Genomic DNA, 19146 nt, shown 5'->3' with positions numbered 1-19146 from the left:
CCTAAAAAAAATTAACAATGAAAAAAAAAAAAAAAATTTCACTAAGTGCCAAATTTGTGAAATATTTGAAATGTCATAACTTTTTTGTTTATTGGCTTACCATCACCAAATTTTTATGGTAGATAGCTAATATAATGGACCGTTTTCCCTCAAAAAATTACGTTGGTATTCCGATAGGGTTTTGAGATATTTGAGTTTTTGTGACAAAAATGATGTTTTTTAATGCAAAAAAATTTTTTTTTTTACTGTGTGTATTTTTTTGGAATCTTTATTTAGTTGTCTAACTTTGTTTCTTTAGTTGTCTAACAATCGAACGAACCGTTTTTGCTGTGCAGCTTTTTGAATATTTTTGAACCATTTTTACATACACCCTTTTGAAAAGTTAGTCGTGACTCAACTTGAAGATTTGATATCGGAAAATGACGATTTAGATGGAACTGAAAAACTGTGCAAAGTTTCAGATATTTTTGAAATGGTCGATCAGAATCGACTTGCATGCCTCCGTGGAATCCCTCTATACAAGCATTATCTTCGTATATTAAGAAATGTTTCATAGAGGAAAATGAAAATTGTAGTGATTTGAAGATTGAGAGCTATTTCCAAAGGATATTTTCCTGTTAAAAAAAAATCCATTCCGCTGCACAGGGTTTGATTTCTGTGCAAATTGAGAGTATCTATCACTAATCGCTTTCTGTAATAATCATGATACGCTGCACATTATGAGAGTCTGTTTATCGTCTACTGCTACAGCTCCGATTATATCGGGGAGAAAACAGTGCTTGATAAAACTCAACTAAACAAACTTCACCTGAGGGACACGATTGTTATAGGATGTTTGGGGATGGTTTATCATGTCAGTAATGAAAAAAACCTCTCCCCAATGAGTTTTGAATTCACGGAGAGAAAGTTTGGACAGCATTTTTTCTTAATGCAGAACTGATGGTCATTTTTTCATTTAGTAACGGTTTCAGACCCACCGTGGCTTTCGAACGGGGGGCGAAATGGCGGGGTTCATTCGTTGATAACGTAATATGGTCTTACTTTTTACTGTGCGATTTTTCAGACATTCTGGTCGATGGCGGAGTCGAAATTTTTTCTCGTCTGCTTCGTTTCACCTGTTTTCCGGGGGTGGCGAACGGTTCAAGTGGAAGATGTTGCAGCGATTACTAACATTGCTCGAGGCTTATGGATGTTCGCCGCTTTCACCCATGGCTCAGTCAAGTGTGAGACCAGGCACCGGAGTTGAGCAGTTAGCAGTGAGCAGTGGGGTGAAAAGTGGCGAGTGGCTTATCGCAGTGGAAAAAGGTTACGGCCTTGGGTGGGGTGGTTATGATGTATGAGTCTGTTTATCACACCGAAGTGCGCGCCATAAACTGTTCTTGGGAACCCTTCGTCGAAATGGGAGTTTGATGATGTTGGATGAGTAAATCTACTTCTTCGGGGAAATGTTGGAAACTTGAAGATATTGAAGATTTCTTAACGAAAGCAGATTTGTTTCATGGTGAATCTTCAGATATCAGATACCCATTGCAAAAGCATGCTCCTGTTAACCCGTTAACGACCAATGATCAATTTTAAGATCACCCAAGTAACACCGAAAACATCTTTCTTGGCAGAAGATACAAGAAATTGTTATATAGGAGTTTTATAGGTGAAATCCATAACAGCGTTGGTCATATTAAAGTTATAAAATAGTTTACAAAAAACATATTTTGCCCAAACTTCAAATCGAGGAAGTCAAATTTCCTAGGTGAAATTAAAGCTCGTTGAACGTTAATATAACTTATATAGGACATACGACGCACTTTTCAGCTCCAATCAATAATCAGCTTTCCAGATGCATTTTACAAGAGTCAAATTTTTACAACGTGACCTAGTACGTACACTAAAACCTGCACCTTTTACCCACTCCCATTTGCGATGTTTATTCCAAAATTCTGATGACTCTGCCTCGCGATGGCAATCGAAGATTATCTTCAGATGGTAGTAGAACAACATACCACAATCTTTTAAAAGCATGCTAAAACCTGCTATAGTTTTACTGTAAGATCTGATGATGGATGCCGGCATACTGATTCTGTGAATCATGCTGAAAACAGAAACTACACAACAAACACAAAACTACACTTCAGAATCCGCGGCATTTAATCGAAAGGCAAGCGTTCTGGTCCACCAATGGCTTTTCTGGAAACGGCAGCTTTCTCTCGAGCTAACAGATATAATATGAATTATTTGCCTGTGTATTACTGTGTTCCATCCTTGGGAACAATTGACTATGTTCCAATTCATTGAATGTCTATTTACTGCAAACCTCAAAATTTCTCTACACTTCACATCTTCAAAATTTGTTTAGGAGACGTAGATAATTTTTTCACGCGCTTACTGCAAATTTATTTGATAAAATTCGAGCCGTTGTATGAGTTGAATTCGTCATTATTGCTGTAATATTTACAAACAAATTAAGTTTTGACGTTTGATTTATTTTGATTTGAGAATTTGAGAAGATGCTGTTATAAAGTTATAAAGGTGTTATAATTTCTATCGTGGTACAAAACAATAACTTATTCGAGAGTAGTTTGTGAACATGCTCTAATGATGTGTTATTGACGTATGTTATAAGTATTTTTATATTATATATACCTGTTATTGAGCTGTGAACATCTAAATCCAAGCAAGTTTTTATTGGTTAGACTTGATACATACGACAGCAGCGGCTAAAAATTTGAAACAATGCTACCGAGTTAGAAATGCCATAAATTTTAGATAAGGGATTGGTTATGCGGTTTGGATGTTGAATAATTTTAATCAAGAAGCGACGAGTACAATTTAAAGTTAAAGGAATATATTATTAATTTAATTTAGGTGCCCTGATAGCCGTAGCGGTAAACGCGCAGCAATTCAGCAAGATCAAGCTGAGGGTCGTGGGTTCGAATCCCACCGGTCGAGGATCTTTTCGGGTTGGAAATTTTCTCGACTCCCAGGGCATAGAGTATCATCGTACCTGCCACACGATATACAAATGCAAAAATAGTTAATTGGCAAAGAAAGCTCTCAGTTAATAACTGTGGCTGAGAAGCAGGCTTTGTCCCAGTTGGGACGTAATGCCAGAAAGAAGAAGATATTATTAATTTGGATATATAACTCATACATATTAACCGCTCTAAATATTTTTTAACGTCACTGTAAGCTTCGTGCCATATTGTTTTTATTGTGGATCAAAACAAATCTAACCAAAAAAAATACTTTGGCATTTTTTTTATTTCGGTTTCCAATTATTTTACTGGCGCATGAATTACTGGAGAGTACAATTGAAAGTTGCACCATAGATCTTAAACCGCATTGGAAACATGACGACCATTGTTAAATATGATGCTTTATTTCATCATTTAATGGCTTGATTTTCATTATTTGATGATTTGACATAATTAAGAGTCTCCATTAATGGAATTATTTTTTGGGGTCTTGAACCTAGCCATAACAAATCCAAACATTTTTTTCTCCAATCACGTGCAAAACAACGTGATAAGAATTGGTTGTAAATAGTTTGGTATACAAATGTATTTTTTTCAGGTTAAATCACTTGAAAATAGCTACATTACAACTAATACATCATGCTATTATATAAATGTATTTTGAGAGTTATATTACCTGCATTATACTTGATTACAACATATGCAAGTAGTTGGAATATGCATGTATTTTGTCAATGTTTATTGCTGTCAAAAAACTTTATTATAGCTTGTTACTGTTTTATACTTGATTGATATTTTTATTATGTTGAGAGTACGTTTATAGATCGTTGATTAAACAAAATCTTAGTTCTTCGATTATATTACGAGACATCTATAAGATGTTATATAAGCCGCCATGTTTTGCGCTTTTTAAGCTCTAGAAGTGTTTGATTTTTAGTCTGAAATGCTAGAAAAATACAATCGAACATGTATAAATTGTGAGTTTTAAACTATTATATAACAAGGTGTGTTACTTGGGCAGTTAGTAGTGAAAACAGTAAACCGAGCAAAAAGCAGGGTATGTTCGTCGGTTAAGCTCTTCGGAGAGAACTTTGAATAAACCGACGCGTGTTGGACTCCTTCCTTAGCCGAGTGGTTAGAGTCCGAATGATACAAATGCGAAAATGGCAAGTTTGGCAAAGAAAGCTCTCAGCGAATAACTGTGGAAGTGCTCATAAGAACACTACGCTAAGAAGCATGATCTGTCCCAGTGAGGACGCACGCTATGTCTGAACCAGACGATTATAAAAATCGAATGTACAACGGATTTTTTCTCGCTAGAGATCAGTAATTAGTCTATACTTTCATAATCGGAAGGTTTTAAAATATTCTATTGGTGAAATTTTTTCCATACATTTTGTATGGGCTGAAATGCGTCGAAAACTTGATTTTCATGGGATTTAGTATGAAATATGGCTAAAAAGTGGAAAAAATCAAAATTTCACCGATGGAATATTTTAAAACTTTCCGATTATTAAAATATAACCCAAATACTTAACTCTAGCGAGAAAAAATCCGATGTACATTCGATTTTTATAATCGTCTGGTTCAGACATAGCGTGGGACGTAAATGCCAAGAAGAAGAAGAAATTTTAGGCTCCTGGCTCGTAAACTGCGGAATGTCAGCGTGTACGTGGCAGCTATCCAGGAAATACGCAGGCTGAAAACCGGAGAACTCGAATTTCCAGCAGTGGATCCCATCGCCAACACTTCATTAAAGTACCAATTCTTCAACAGAGCGGCTACAAAGCAGAACGTGGAGTTGGCTTCATAGTGATTGGGATGTAGATGAGCCGAATTATTCGATGGAAACCAGTTAGCAACCGAATCTGTGCGTTGAGAATGAAGGAGATGCCATCAGCTTTTGGGACCCTATCCATGATGCAGTGACCACAAAGGTGAGGGATGTGATTAGCTTGGCACTGATCAACAACGAAGGCGAAACCACTGGTTCGATGAGTCACATATGTGAAAACTGTCGCCAGAAGTCATTTGCTCGTGGTTGGTATCTGGATGAACAGAGAGTGGTAAGCGAGAGCTGAAGAAAAGCGAATCCACATCAAAAAGAAAAGCAGCACGAAGAAAGTGTGGTAGCTGAATCTCAAGATAGCATGAACCAGTATGGTATGTAGAGATTTCATGCAACGATCAACGTCGAGCGGCACAATACCGTACCAGTTCCTGATAGATGCAGGAGGGCAATTTTCTGACCAATAAAACGGCGGTGCCTGCCAGTTGGAAGAAACACTTTTAGCAATTGTTGAAGTTAAAAAGGCTGTCCTTGACTGAAGAACTGTTAAGCTGTTGGGAAGGACGGTATGGAGGAATGGAAGGACCAAGAAATGATTAGTGGTCTATTGGATAGCCTTTTACTCCCAATGTACAAGAAAGGGCATAGACTAGAGTGCGTTATAGAGGGATAATCTTCACGCATTCTGTTTAAAAAATTGAGACCGCTTGAGGAGTCCTTCGTCGACGAATGCCGGGCTGGTTTTTACTAGGGTCGATCGACAACGCACCAGATGTTTACCTTGCGAATGATATTAGAGGAATTCCGAGAGTGTAACTTTCAGATTTACCATCTCTCTATTGATTACAAGGCAGCGCACAATTCAGTGACAAATAATGTCTGAACGTGGTTTTCCGGCAAAACTAATTAGGCTGATACGTACAACGCCGGATGGTTCGAAATCAAGTGTTCGAATTGCAGATGGGGTGTCAATCTCGTTTGTGACGTTATACAGATTGAAGCAAGTTGATGCACATTCGAATTTGCTGTTTGACATTGCATTCGAGGGTGCTATTAGGACATCTGGCGGGCAAACAAACTGCACTTTCATCACACGTCTGCAAATGCTCCTTGTCTCTCCTCAAGAGAGACACAGCGAGATAGGACTGACCATTTATTCTACCAAAATGAAGTACATGATTGCAGGTAGAGAAAGTGGTAGGGTTGGTGATGTTAGTGCTGAGGTAGTGTTTGATAGGGATGTGTTTGAAGTTGTTGAAGAGTTTGTTTTTTCTTGGAACACAAGTGATATGTGAAAACAAGGTTTCCAGCGAAGTTAATATATTGATTCTTTCGGAGGCTCTCTACGGGCGCGAAGCGTGGATGTTGGAAGAAGCAGACCGGAAAGCCTTCAGTGTTTTCAAGCATAAGGAGTGTATCGAAAAGTAGTCGCAAACATTCAAAACGGTATATCTCAGAGCATAGTTCATCTTTTTAAAAGCTTTTTTAACGCAAATCTTCATCATGTCATCAAATTTTGAAGCAACTAAAAAAATATTGAATAATATGCAGTCCTAATATAAATACAACGAGGTTTATAAAGCATAGACAATAAAATCTTGCACAAAATTACATTTTTGAAGTGTCTTCTGAAGATTCGATGATTTGTATTGAACAAAATGTATATCAAACAAAATAGGTTGAAAAGCTAATTCTATCGGAAAATATGTTTACTTCACACAGCACGTTAAACGGATTTCAAAAAAAATAAATTATTGCTCTAAGAAAGCTGAATTATTGGAATAAGGTCGGTTTTAGAAAGTCACTTTTGTATAATCAACTGTTGAAGCTCTGTCATGTATTGTGTCAATTATATAGAGTACATTTTTTTGCTTATGTTACTTCATAAATATGCAAAGAAACTTTTCCAATCAAAAAACATTTTTTTATTCGTTACAATCGTTCGATACAGTGAAACCTCCATGAGTCGATATTGAAGGGACCATCGACTCATGGAAATATCGAGCAATGGAACAGCAATCCTATGGAAAGCTGCTTCTAGGGACCATCATAGTAACCATGAAATTTTGTTTTTAGTATGGTTCCATGAGTCGATATCGAGTCATGGAACATCGACTCATGGAGGTATCACTGTATTACCATTAACGTGTAGAAAGAAAAAAAATCAAAAATCGAGGTCCTTAAAAATCGACTTTTTTCGATTTTTGTATTTGCTCTTAAATGCTTGTTTATGTATTTTTCAAAAAAAAATTTCACACTATGTCATGGGAGTTGTGGCACAGAATATATTAGCATGAACAAAAACCATTTTTTCTTAAAATTTTACACATTTATTAACATATCATTTTTTTCAGAGGTGCGCAAGATTTTCATCGACATCTGTTAGTAATTTGCAAAATTATCATACAAAATGCCACTTTATTGAAACAATATCACCGCATCATAATTTTTAAATACATTGTAAAGCATTTCTGATCAATAAATTGTTTGTAGGTTGAACCCAATATTTTTGAGACTGTTTTGAATGTTTGCGACTACTTTTCGATACACTCCTTAACGTGCTGCAGAAAATAATCAGTGGAAAAAAAATGGTGTGTGGCGCAGATCTATATAAATAAAAATGGAATGGTGTTTGTATGTCACGAAATGGCTTACGAACGGGTGAACGGATCTGGATGATTCTTTCTCCACTATGTTCGTCAAGGGTTCCGACGTGTTTGTGTGTATAAAAATCCCAGGAAATTCACCAGGAAAGTTGGAAAAACGAGAGTGAACGGAACTGTAATTTTGTATGGGACTATTCATAGCACTTTTCAACAGCCTACTTGATGGCAAGACGAAGTTTGCCGGGACCACTAGTACATGAATAAATACACTGACAAAGAATTAGACTTCAAGGTCGTATGTTATACTCACAAATTCGCGTAGTACAGAACATATGACTCGAGGATAGTTACCATATGGTTTTCGTCATTTACTTATATGTTTATCAACATTATATTGTCATGCGAAGTAAAACATGAATGCCTAAGGTTTAAAACATGAAATCCGACTGCTTTTCTTATGGATACGAAATGTCTTCTTCTCCTTCTTGGCATAACGTCCTCACTGGCATTTTCGCATTCGTATATTGTGTGGCAGGAACGATGATACACTATGCCTAAGGAAGTCAAAGAAATTTCCATCACGAAAAGATACTGGACCGACTGGTGATCGAACCCGGACACCTTCAGCATGGCTTTGCTTTGTAGCCGTGGACTCAAACCACTCGGCTTAGGAATGCCTTTAATATGAAATGTAGAGCCTGTAAATAACCATGAGTGACAGAATATTAATGTCGTGAGCAGGCTTGGGAACTGTGACCACAATTTGCCACAGTTCATCGATTCTGCCAATCAACCAAAACACAAAGCAGCAGCAGCATCAATACCATCAGGTGTTGCGCTGCCAACGGTTCACACACTGCTTGACTGTTTTTGTCTCTCCTCTATGACCGTTTTCGGGCAGCCATTCCAAGGTGAATGATTGAATAAAATGTTAAAACATTCAATCGCTAATATTTCGCTTGTGTTTTCAACTTATTGAAATCTATTAGCGCTAACAACAAGAACACAATCACGCCGTTGCGATACAAATAAACAAGTTCAATTTTATGCCGCCTTTATCGAGCAAAAATTCAAAACCCCGAAAACTGAAAAAATCGTGTTACCACTGTGCTCGAGTCATTTCGCATTCGGGTTTGAATAAACGTTGGGAAGAAGAAGATTACAGTTTTGAAGAGCCGTGACATTTTTTTTGTTTTGAGCTGTCATGGTTTGTTTTGGATTTTGATGGTCGTGTAGAAAAATGTGAATGTCGAGGTGGTAAATGTTTGCTACAGTACATTTCCCATCCCTGGTCGTGAGATTAAAAGAAGGAATTTGGTAGTAGGCACCTCTGCTTGCAACAATTTTTACAAACAAATGAGCCAGCAACAAGCGGGCACCGCAAATTCATAATAAGCCTGGGAGAAGCATATACCATTTCATACAAAGCTGAAAATAAGGAAAATATGTTAGTGAAATCCGATTTATATCCTAAACCCTGCATTTTATTCAAAGTTGAAAGTACCCAATTAACCACAAGCCCGCTAATTCGCCTTTTTGGGCTAATAGGGCTATTATACGGCTAATATAGGGCTTGTGAGCTCTAGTATAGCCCTATATTAGCACGGAAGGCGAATCAAAGTGCTATTTGGTTACTTGGGTAATACATTGTTTATTTAGAAAATGGCAATGTACTCCTCTTATTGCAGTCATCATGTACTAATGAAAAAAAAATTGGATCCGCAAATTTTCATCACATAATGATCATGATATAAGATAACCATTAGTATAAAACACTGAGTCCGTGTTAGGTGATTATCTATGCCCCCTTGTTTGACGCATTCGAATATGAAGGGAAAGGCTACTCAAACTTATGTGTAAAAAATATGGAAGCCAGATTCGATTATCCGGCATTTTAGACTCGATTATCCGGATTTATAATATGTTACATTAGTAATATGTTAATGATATCAAAAAAGCATTATTTCTATAAATAATAAGAATCAATTTCATACAAGTAGACTCCAAAAGGCAAAACATCTGTTTACGAAGTGAACAATCTCGTTTTATGCACCAATTCAAAAATCCCCCGATCTAGTTCGTTAATTGAGCTTACAGTATATCACTTTTAGATGTCCAAATCCAAATTTGCTATTGACGGATTTCACGCCAACTCGACAAAGGGATTGGCAGCACCCCTTCAGAATTCAATGAAACTTTCTGGGTGTTAAGACTATGTGAAACCAAGATACTTTACATGCTATGTTTTTTCAAAATCGATCTAGACTAACATTTGGAAAGGGTCAAAGTTTTTTTTTTATAAACCCGTATCACTCAAAAACGGTATGACCTACAAAAAAGTGTTGTATGGGGGACTGTCGTGAAATTTCCTGAAGTTTTAGAAAAAATATTGGAAAAATAAAAAAAAACATTTTTTGCACTGAAAAAAAAAAAAGATTCAAATTTTAAAGTCGATTTAAAAAAACGGACATTTCAGATTTTGATCGTTCTCAGGCAAAAAGTTTCGCAATTAAGTTTACAAAAAGTCGTCCATACATTACAAATTGGGCATATTTAAGGGAAAAAAGTTTTTCTAACAACGAATTTTTCAAGTACAAAACTGATTTTTTTTTTTAAAGGTTTTGTTCTAAACCGTCAAATATGATCGTGTTTTCAAGTGATAAATGAGTTTGAATCAGAAAATAGATTGTATTTTTTTATTGAGAATAGTTAAAAAAATGGGATTATACAATGATTATGTTTTTTATATAAAGGCAATCAATTCCTCTGCCTATGTTTTCGCCTCTGCCTATGAGAAAATCAACTCCGTCTAACAATCTGATGGATATTGTATGGTTTGAAAGATATCACAACAGTATTGCAAACATTGAACAGTAACAACATTATCCATACCCCATTAAATTCTCTTCTAGAAAAAGTTTTGTGAAAAAAAATCTTACTAACATACTAAGAAGATTTTTCAGCAATGCCTCACCACCGATCGCTGTATAAGTTACTATAATGAAGCTTGTTGAAAAATTTGTTACGTATTTCGTGGAGAAAATTGATAAGCTCATAACTCATGATTTTATTTGCAAAGAACCGTCTTTTTTTCTACGAAACTAAAAATACTCCTTAAAACGAGGTGAACTACTGGTAACACTGCGGAACTCGTTTTTGTCTCCAGCACCAGAATACCACTATTCAGTTATTTTTATGTCAGATGGAGCTGCAGGTCATTATAAAAATAAAAAAAAATTGCCAGCTCATGTAATTTCAAGAAAATACATGGATTGGAAGCAGAGTGGCACTTTTTCGCCACATCCCACGGCAAAGGCCCATGTGACGCTATTGGTGGCACTCTCAAGCGATTGGCAAAAAGAGCAAGTCTTGCAAAAGACAATGGAAACACAATCGCAACTCCGCGAGATCTATTCGACTGGGCAGTGAAACAAACTGATACATGTATCACCAAAATAAATTTCTGTTATATATCTAATGAACAATATGTTAAAATGTCAGAGGAATTGGTGGAATTGTTTGATAAGGTTAAAACTGTCCCTGGTACCCGAAAATATCATTGTTTTATGCCTATTAGTGATACACAAATTGCAGCCAAACGGTATACCAATTCAGAGGATGAACCAAAAATATTCAATTTATTCAGTAAAGCCCAACAATAATGTAAATATTCATGTGCAGATACTACGTTTCAGGATATAAAGCAGTAATAAAAATAATAAAACAAATATAATCTATTTTGTGATTAAAACTCATTTATCACTTGAAAATATGATCTTACTAGACTATATAAAGCGAGATAAAAATAGAATAAAAAAATCATTTTGGACTTAATAAATTCGATGTTAGAAAAACTTTTTTCTTTAAAATATGCCCAATTTGCAATGTATGGACGACTTTTAGTAAATTTAATTACAAAACTTTTTGCTTTAGGATGATCAAAATCGGAAATGGCCGTTTTTTTTAAATCGACTTTAAATTTTTGAATCATGGTTTTTTCAGTGTAGAAAATGTTTCTTTATTTTACCAATATTTCACGACAGTCCCCCATACAACACTTTTTTGTAGGTCTTACCGTTTTCGAGTTATACGGATTAAAAAAAAAAGTAAAAAAAAAAACCTTTCCAAATGTTAGTCTACATCGATTTTGAAAAAAAAAACAAAATATGCAAAGTATCTTAGTTTCACATACTTTTGACATCCAGAAAGTTTCATTGAATTCTAAAGGGGTGCTGCCAATCGCGTGTCGAGTTGGCGTGAAATCCGTCTATAACTTAGCTGTTTTGCCTGCTCGGGATGTAATCTCATAGGTTCCTGCTGGACTACACGACATATCATAGAAGTTTTCACGACGTGTTATTGAAGTTTACATGACATAGAATGTAATTATCCACGCTCCAATTATGTGCACCATATGTCTCAGAGGTTTAACCTTGTTGTTCGAACTATGCAGAACACATTTAAAGAGTTAACGAAGCAGAGTTGTTCCATGTTAAAATCTTCATATATCATATGATACAACTTCCAAAAGCATGCTTCTTTAAGTCAAAACAAACAAGAACATACATACAAGCCCCCTAAATCTGACACTAATGAACTGAAATCATTACCCATCGTGTCCCGGTCTCATGTTTCCCGAAAAACAATCCCAAAGCTAAATCTCAATCGGATCGACAGACAAGTGATAGCATTACTCACCGGCACCAGAAAGCGTCGAACCTCGGCCAGGGCATAGGCAATGCGGGCGTGGGCTTCAGCCGGGGCTGTGTAGGTCGAAATCTCGACGTGAAGATCCTCGGAAAGATGTGCGTATCGTGGGTCGCCACTCAGTCGCAGTTCCTCTTCCTGTGGGTGTGGAATGAATGAATTGAGGAAGGAAATAAATAACGGCAGCAACATTAGAAAGCATTTAAAGAACACTTTGTGTTTAAACAAGAAGTATTTAATGAAAGATTTAGACGCAAGCAACACTTTAAAAACCTTTTAGCAATTAAAAATTCATAAAGAGCACTAAGTTATATTTTCCGGTAAATCGATAAAAATACGCAAATTATTTGTAAGGTCAAATTGTAACTATGTACTAAAAAATTCTGAAAACGCAAATAAAAATTTAATTCTGTGGTTAAAGAAAAAGGAGCTAATAAATATTGTAAAAGCTGATTGCTGTTTCTAAGTGTTTAAGAACCATTTTATTTTTATTTTTGATGAATGTTTCTTATATATTTACGTTTTTTCTTGAAAGTATTATATGTATTCTCAAATACTGATTCTTGTTCTTGTTACAGTTTTGACAGTTGTCTCGTCAATACATTTATTTTTCAACGCTATTTTGGAATTTTTAATTGCTAATTTAACATAAATTGCTAATTTCTCATTGTTTTGTTGACAGTTTTTGGATAAACTAATGACAGTTATGGTTTTCCTAGAGAATGATAATATTTCTCCCATTAAATAACATGTTGGAGTCTTCGCGTCCACCGCCCCCAAACGGAATCAGACGGCAATGGAATACGAACCTTCTTACGATCCCGCATTGAACCCTTGCCAAGAACTGCCATTTTGCACATCGTCTCCTCCTGCAGCCGCTTCAGTGAGTTTCCCTTCGGGCCCAACAGCTTGCCAACAAAGTTGAACTGAAATGAAAGACGGAAAACAGTCAGAACATCAGATGAGGTGCGTGGGGGTGTTAGGTGGTTTCCACGGGAATCGTTTGCCTTTGGGATGCGCGTGTAGGGAAAGGTTAGAGTGTGGCGAGAATCAATCAAATTTGATTGATTCCGGGAAAAATCGTTTCCCTAATATGCCCTGTGGTGTAATTGAATTATCAAATGTGACAAGGAAATTGCTATGGAAGGAATGTTCGATTTGAGCCATTTGCAATCTGATCTGTAAGTTTTTACTCTAGCAAGGTTTATGAAGTAACGTAAAATCCGTAACATCGTAGGGTATCCTTCCTATTATGGAGGACTTAAGCACGGTGTTAAAATTAAAATCGTATTGCAGTGTCCAAAATCTAAATATTATGGTATTTTGCAATGTTAAGTGTTAAAACTATCCTTTATCTGGAGTATAGTGAAGTAAAAAAGTATTTTTTGGAATCATTCATATATTTTTTTGACATCAATCTGAAGCTCTTCCTATGTCCTATTATTGCGATATTTTGTCCTATAATTGCGGTAGTGCCGTCCTATTATTGCGGTATACCAAAAATCATAGATTTTATTACATTCAATATACATTCAATACCACACAATGTTCGAGCATTGAAATTATGCTTCCTCCATGTTAATGACACTGCACGGTACTATCAGTTTTTGTGACTTTGGACCTATCTAAGAGGAAAACTAATTCATTACATTATGTCACGATTCGAAAACAAATCAACAGAATCGAATGATTTTCTGCCGGTTTCGTCTCCTCTTTCGTCGTAGGTGGACTATGTTAAAGTGAATAGACAAGGTTCTTCCATCTGAGACCACTAGTCGCTATATAATTAATGAATTTGTTGACTCTAGTATAACCTACAATTTTGATGCTTTTAAAAATATTTCCCACTAGCAACACAATTTCAAAGGATTGCTTCCTTTTGATCATCTTATACCTTAGTTGTTCAACGTATTTTTGGCATGTGTTCCGATTTTCAATCAGTTTACGTGATTTTTTGGTAAAACACTGCGTTTATTTGCAGAATATTTGTAAATAAGAGGAACTACGGGGTAAAAATAAACATAAACCTTTTGTTTGACTAAATAAATTTATCAATAACTCAAAATCATGTCCCTAGTTAGTATCTGAATAATATAATTAATGTTTCCAGCAATAACATTCAAAATGGCTTATGAAATATCGAATTTTACATACAGATTTACAGATACCAATATAGGCAATACAATACAATAATAGGCAAAAAGCTATTTTGATTGTCCTATTATTGCGGTATATGCTTTTTCTCAAAAATATAGAACTTTTATTCAAAATTCAATATCTATCATGTAACTACATCCATACTGAACTGATATACCAGCTACATATAATTGTTTTGGTTCTAAACTTAAAAATTAAAGCTTATGAAAACCCGCCCGTAGATAGAGAAACTGGTTAAAAATATAGGCTTTTCTTGATGCATCATTTAAAACTGTTCTTCCAACGATCAAAATCGTTTAATTTTTAAAGCATACTATAAGCTTTCATCATCATCAATAATATCCATAGAAAATAGAGTTTTCGATGAATAATGAGGGTTTAATTCTTATACCGCAATAATAGGGAATACCGCAATAATGGGCAAATTACCCTAACAACCGTGTCCCTACATGTCTAATCTAATATGATCTAATCTAATGTAAGTACTTGAAATATTGAAGAGCATCCTGGATATACTCGTATTTTCTTGTCAGCATTAATTTTCTTCTTTTCGGCATTACGTCCTGCTGGGACAGAGCCTGCTCCTCAACTTAGTGTTCTTATGAGCAGTTCCACAGTTATTAACTGAGAGCATTATTTGCCAATGTGTCCATTTTCGCATTCGTATCTCGTGTGGCAAGTACGATGATACTCTATGCCCAGGGAAGTCAAGGAAATTTTCATAACCGTCCGTGAATTGAACCCAGAAACCTTCTGGTTACAGAACGCCCAATTTCTTGAAAAACATGCCATGAAGATCTGCAGAATCACATAAGGATAACTTCGTATCACCCTAAAATCATCAGATTGTCTACAATGTGAATCCCTACCATCAAGCTTATTGGGCGTCCATCCATGACTGTTAGACTCTCTTAAACTCGTTTTTCTACCGGGAAAAGCATCTCCTTGTGCAACAGTCTCAGTCAGCAGTCAGTCAGTGTAGGCGTCTTGGTGTGTTTGAAGCACAGTTTCCACGCGTGGGTTTGATGGCTCAGTGCATACGAATACCCACCACCACCACCACCGTGAGAAGAAGACTGTGAGCTGGAGCTTTATTAAAAGCTTATTTTTTGCCATATGCACAACATCGTAAAGCGTAAACAGTGCCAAGTGGTTGCGACGACGGCGGAACCGAAGAGTCAAAGCGATTGTGTGTGAGCTGTTGCTCTTCTCATACGCAGGGCTGGTAGATGCAGTAACCTAAGAGAGGTTTGCCAGTAATAAAATGTTTTGTTTGAAATATAAGAATGCCTTTAAGGTTGTTTCGTCTACCAAATATAACACGAAAAATATAGAGTTGTTGAAATAAGATCATTTTTCCTAAGAAAGATACTTTAGAGATCATTTGGCCAAAAAGAGACTTAGGAGACCATCCATTGAAACTAAAGACTTTCAAGAGACTTGTATAAAAATCGAGGTCAAGTCTCTAAAAATAGACCTGCTTCCAGCCCTGCATACGTGAGTACGCCCGAAGCTTCCTGAGGAGGATGAGAAGCTGCAAAGAACAACTCAATTACTGCCAGTCTTCATGAGATCTTGGGAATAAACGAGTGCAATTAATTCGAGACGACGCGACGGAGGCGGACTTGGAGCAATATGTGGCGCTTGTGGATTCTGGTGGGAGCAAAGCATCTGTGTAGAATCAGATATTATCCTTTGGCTCATCTCGGGTCCTCCGGACGACTATGAGCGACGACAAAAATGATGAGCTGCATATGTGGTAAAAACCGGATGGTATGTTGCCGCAATTGCATTGTTAGCAACACGAAGTAAGGGAAAAATCATAAACATGATGACGATGGTTCAAGCGTGCTTTACAATGGACAATGTGGACTGAGGGATGAAATGAGTTTGCGGAAATATTGCGCTGATGGATATTGTTCCGGAAAAGCGATCCGACTGACATCTATTAAAAATATTAGAAGGGAGAGGTGGTGGTAAACTCGTTGACAAAATAAGCTTTAGAGAGCGAACATAAATTTTCATAAATTTGATATAAATGCCAAACATCGCACTAGAAATAATTTTCAAAGCAGTCTGTACTGAAATTTATTTGAATACTGAAACTAAACTCAATAGAGATTCAAACTTTTTGGGTTATCGTAATGATTAACTGGATGGAGCATGTGGTGGAGTTGCTATCATCATTCCTAGGCGTATAAAGCATCAACTTTTTTCGACATTTGAAACCAAAGTTTTTGAAACTTTGGGTGTCTCTATTGGAATACATCTTGGTGAATATACTTTCATAGCTGCCTATTTTGATTCTGAACAAGTCCCTGTTACATTTCAAATATCTCATAAAGCGATTCTCAATCCTATCTGCTTCATTTTCAATTATTTTCGAGCCGACTTGTATACATATGAAACATACTACGATAGTAATCTTGATATAACATTTCTTTGCAAATAAATCTTGATATTAACAATGCGCTCGAAAATTTAACAATTTTTTATTGTTGAAGCATGGGGCATTGCAATAGCAAAATGTGAAGTAATTTTCGAATCAATTACTAAAGACGATGATCTTAAACTCTTTAACCGTCTTCAAAACGAAAGGAAGAGGCACAATCAATGCACTCGCGATCGTCCTATCAAAATCATATGGCAGAAAATGCAAATAGGAATAAGAAAATGTTTGCCTCAATTACGTAACAACAATTCTGAATACACAATTATTTCTCAATTGAACCCTGACTCTAAACCTTTTAGCAAATTGGACGAACTGGCAACACTGGCGTGTAGTTGATACGTCTGCTAACGATACGCAATTTTAATTAGTTTTAACAGAGTGTAATTTGATAGTTTAAATCCTTTTAATCTCACATTTGCATCGTGAGTATTGGCATACATACTATTCTGAAATCAGTAGCTAAAATTGTGCTAAAATAGTCATGTCAGATAAAACTTAAAATGCATGATACTCGGTTATGAACAGAGATAGTCATTGGTTGTGCTGTGGTAATGTGTAGAGTTGGTATTGTTGACTGCTGCTGTTGTTGTTGCTGGATGGATAGTCGTATGCCTTGTATTGGGTTAATTAATTAAACTGAAATTTGTGTATGCGTGCATATATTATTCAGATTTTGCACACAAAGTAGTTTCTGCTTCTACCTTTTAAGTGAAATAGATGACTCTGCCAGATAGATTTAGCGAAAATTAAGCGAACGGGCGTCTTGCACAATCTAGCCGTTGGTTCGCGCTAGGTGCACTGGTGCTGTAGTAGTGTGAATAGTAGCACACCGAGTGTATCTGTTCAATTATTGTGAAACGAAAACGGTTGCGTACAAGTCTTGTACGTAAGTTTGAGTAGTTCTCACAGGGTTGACAGATTTTGCAAAATTTGAATTAACCAACATCTTATAGAGCTTATATGATAAATCCGTTGAGTAGCAAATAGGTTTATTATTAACTGTCCGGTAATTCAGACGTAGCATGTTAGCAGCAATATAATTATGTGTATAAATGTTCGTACCAAATGACTTTTCTGTTTGTATTGCTGGGTCTAATTGAGCTGCTATTCTTTCATGTTTTGGTCCAATATTGTAGTATACTGAATTCTGATTTTTGCAATTGAGTTTATTCAAAGTTGGTGTGTAACGGTTATTTTCCTTTTACATATATTTATTTTAGTTTTCGTTGGAATTTGATTCTGGATCTGTCTTAGCATAGTTGTTCTCATATTCGGTATAATGGAAGGCGTAGACAGTATTTGCGTCGAATGCAACAAAGTAGAGAAGGATGCTGGCAAGCTAATTACTTGCATGTACTGTTTTAGCGAAGCGCATTATAAATGCCGTAATCTTGTCGATAACGCAGCATGACGTATCAAGGATAGGATGTATTTTTGTTCGCATAATTGTTCTAGCATTTATCAGCGCATCACTGAAATGCAGATACAAAAATCGCAAATTGTTGAAACAGTAGCAGCTGAACTCAAGGGAGCGGTTTCAAATGCTGTTTCTCTGGAAATGAAATGCGTTAGAGGTGAGGTGCATCAAATCACCACCGCGATTTAAAAGTCACAGCAGTTCCTTTCTGACAAATTTGATGCAATTGTGTCAGATTTTCAAGAATTAAGGAGGGAAAATAAGAATTTGAAGCAAGAAATTGTTAAGCTTAAGCAAACACACCAGCACATGTCAAAAATAGTCCATAAGCTCGAACACGATGTTGATAAAACTAACCGTAAGGAAAATTGAAACAATGCTATTGTTCTAGGGGTACCCTTCTCTCCAGACGAAAATACATTAGGAATTGTTCAAAAAATTATCGACTGCTACGGTTGCACTGAAAACAACGATATTGTGTCAGCAAACAGGCTTGGCGGCAAAACCAAAGCTAGAAATTCCTTGATTCCAATTCCAGTAGTTTTCCAGGATAGAGATTCAACAGAAGCCGTTTTTTCGAAAAAGAAAAATTTCGGAAAACTTAATTCTACTTCAGTTGATGCAAACTACGTTATCAATCGAAAACCGACTACAATTACAATGCGGGATGAACTAACTCCGCTGTCGTCAGAATTGCTGAGCGTAATGCGGGAGCATCAAGATAGGTTAAATATCAAGTATGTTTGGTCAAGTAGAGATGGTAATGTCCTAGTCAAGAAAAATGAACATTCTAAACCGGAATTAACCAAAACACGCGATGATATAGTTGATCTTATTAATCGTTACACAAATAAATCACCGGTTAGAACAACCCCTTCGCCAAAAAAGAAATGTACAAACGTCAACAGTAATGTGTAATTCTTTAAAGTAATTTTAAATGTTGTGTGTACTTATAATAATTTGTTTTCATAATGGATGGTTTAATAAATGTTTATCATAATTGTACTGATGCTTTTAACTTAAAGTATTCTCTTAGTGTGGACAAT

General features: G+C 36.1%; 1 protein-coding gene across 4 annotated transcripts in view; it reads right to left on the bottom strand.

Annotated features, from left to right (window-relative positions):
* Nucleotides 1-19146, bottom strand: part of LOC5572262 (KH domain-containing, RNA-binding, signal transduction-associated protein 2) — a 485459-nt gene that overhangs the window by 197506 nt on the left and 268807 nt on the right. For all 4 annotated transcript variants that reach the window (XM_021850429.1, XM_021850432.1, XM_021850430.1 and 1 more), the window contains exons 5-6: nt 12884-13000; nt 12066-12212 (exon numbers count right to left, since the gene is read on the bottom strand). In XM_021850429.1, the coding sequence (XP_021706121.1) occupies nt 12066-12212; nt 12884-13000 (264 nt within the window). The remainder of the gene's footprint in view (nt 1-12065; nt 12213-12883; nt 13001-19146) is intronic.

Source organism: Aedes aegypti, chromosome 3 (assembly GCF_002204515.2).
Source record: "Aedes aegypti strain LVP_AGWG chromosome 3, AaegL5.0 Primary Assembly, whole genome shotgun sequence".
Classification (NCBI taxonomy): domain Eukaryota; kingdom Metazoa; phylum Arthropoda; class Insecta; order Diptera; family Culicidae; genus Aedes; species Aedes aegypti.
Note: the sequence above shows the minus strand (reverse complement) of the source record. Positions and strands in the feature narration are given on the sequence as shown.